The following is a 2,458-nucleotide window of genomic DNA, read 5'->3' on the forward strand; positions in this document are numbered from 1 at the left end:
AAATAAATAAATAAATAAATAAATAAATAAATAAATAAATAAATAAATAATAAAAGAAAGAAAAACAGAAGAGGGGATGCCCCACTTCCCACATACTCAATATTTAAAATCCCCCAAAGGAGTCATTACTCCTCTACATTTTCTCACCCACTTCCTGGGCCCTGTAAGTTGCCCTGTGCTCCAAGCTCTGGAAAGCCCCTTCTCCTCCTTCCTCAGTCTGCAATCTCTAAGTGTCTGGAGGCCCACGTTGGTCCTGCTTCCCTTTTGTCTAGGGGTAGGAAGCACAACCCAGACACATCTGACCTCAGATTTGCTTACAAATCCCAGCTGGAATGAAGAGCAGTTGCTTCAGGGTCTGAGCAGGGCTCCAGGTTGACAGACACATTTTGCCCACCAAGCACTCCCTGCGGTTGCCTCCTCCATCTCATGGTGCTGTGGATTTGGCACTTCCCCAAGATGCTCCCAAGCTCGTGCAGGCATGGGCCTGAGAAGAGGTTTCCCAGCTCACACTTCCTCTAAAGATCCTTCCGAGGCCAGGCAAGGTAGCCCATGGCCATAATCCCAGCACTTTGGGAGGCCGAGGTTGGAGGATTGCTTGAGCCCAAGAATTTGACATCAGCCTCAGCATAATGGTGAGACCCATTTCTAAAAATGAAATAAAGACTTTTCCCATGCCCACAAATATACAATTACCAGTTTGGAAATGTCTGCTTCCCAAAGGTCATATGGAGAGGCTTCTGGGATGCCGGCAATGTTCTCTTGATCTGGATGGTGGTTAAAGGATATTTGCCTCGTAATACTCATAAAGCCAGACATTGCTGTTTTATGAGATGATGCTACTGCATTCTGTATTTCGCAATATTTTAAAAGGCAATAAAAAAAAAAAAAAAAAAAAAAAAAATCCTCCCATCCCCAAGCCTTTAATCCAATCAATCCATGTTAAAGGAGCATGTATCTGCACTCAGTCCCTGCTAGGGAAGGAGATTCTCATTTTCAAAGAAGTTTCCTAAAGGAAGCAAACGCAAAAATAACTGGAAAAACAAACACTGAATCCAGCTCTGAATTGTATCTGGAAAACAGACCATGCTGTCATTTGGAGGAGGAGTCCAGAGATCAAGGAGTGGTGGGGCTTAAACTGGGCCTGAATATATGGATAGGATTTATTAAGTGGAGGGAAACATAGCCAAGACAGCAGCATAAGCCAAAGCTGTTAAGTGGGACTGAGGCTGTGTTTAGGGGGAGGCCCCAGTAGTGAAGGGTTCACGAGAGCCAAGTCTGGCTTGGAGGGCCCTTTCTGCTGTCCCCAGCATAGGCGGAGTGGGTGCCACTTACAGTATCCGCCTGCTTCAGCGGTGTAAAAGTATCTGAGCCCTCGTGCAAGAACAGACATGTGTGTTTCACATTTCTTGGTTTGTTTTGTTGTTTTGCTTAAGTCACAAGCCCGTGTGGGCTCATAATCTCTATCCCAGACAGACCGGAAGTTACATCTGCCAGACACATTACATGGGCACACATGTTCCTGCAGACGCACTTGCTCAATCCCTGCTTTTTAACTCTGCCCCACCCTGCAGCTGCCTTCATGTCCCAGCACTAATGAGCTATTTAGAAGTGGGGGTGCAGGGAGGGGACACGAGAACTCAGGACTGCAGATTCAGGCGCAAAGATGTGTGACAGACTGTGAGATGACTTCCACCTCATCCCCTGGAATTCAGGAACTTCCCCCACCATCACAAAGGATATGGCTGGCCACCTGAGACTGTGGCAAAAGGTACCATGAAGTGTTGTGGAGAGGACGGTCACTAACTCCAGGCAGGGCTGCTAAGTTTGTTACAAAGAGGCAAGACTAGAATATGTTTCCACTTTAGTGAGTGGAAACCCAGTCATTCATAGGTATCCTGTACACACAGAACAACTGTGATGAAGAGTGAGGCCTAAATCAGAGGAGACGAGGACAATAATAGTAGTAGTAGTGGTCATGATGATAATAACAACTACCAGACATGAAGATTAACCACACCTAGCATTGTGCTAAACATCTCACTTCTTTCATTTAATCCTTACAATAATCCAATGATGTAGCTGCTATTATTTTTATTATACAGATGAGGAAACTGAGGCCTTGAGGGGTATACTGCCTTGCCAAAGTCATACAAATGATAAGTGCAGAATCAGGATCTGAATTCTGGCAGTCTGACTGCAGAGCCCACGCCGACGCTGTGGAAGCTGGCGATGCCCATTAGGCCCTATCTGGACATGAAGAGGATGTCCTCCCTCATGAGCTGGAACACAGCATCCCCTGTTGTGGGTGTGGCTCTCTTAAAGACCATCTGGTGAATTTTGCTTGTGCTGGCTTCTTATTCAACAACCTTCAGGTTTGGCTTCACGTGCAACTCACATAGAAGGAAAGGAGGCCATGATCCACCAACATGACAGCTGTACTTTTCGTGAGTAAATTAGC

At 45.9% G+C, this 2,458-nt stretch overlaps 1 protein-coding gene across 1 annotated transcript in view; it reads left to right on the plus strand.

Annotated features, from left to right (window-relative positions):
* The first annotated feature begins 2,229 nt into the window (after positions 1-2,229).
* The window catches only part of ATP6V1E2 (ATPase, H+ transporting, lysosomal 31kDa, V1 subunit E2), an 18,481-nt gene continuing 18,252 nt past the window's right edge, over positions 2,230-2,458 (plus strand). The window contains exon 1 of the mRNA XM_011936022.1: positions 2,230-2,301. Coding sequence (XP_011791412.1) covers positions 2,230-2,301 — 72 coding nt within the window. The remainder of the gene's footprint in view (positions 2,302-2,458) is intronic.

Source organism: Colobus angolensis, unplaced genomic scaffold (assembly GCF_000951035.1).
Source record: "Colobus angolensis palliatus isolate OR3802 unplaced genomic scaffold, Cang.pa_1.0 Scaffold15, whole genome shotgun sequence".
In the NCBI taxonomy this organism is placed as follows: Eukaryota; Metazoa; Chordata; class Mammalia; order Primates; family Cercopithecidae; genus Colobus; species Colobus angolensis.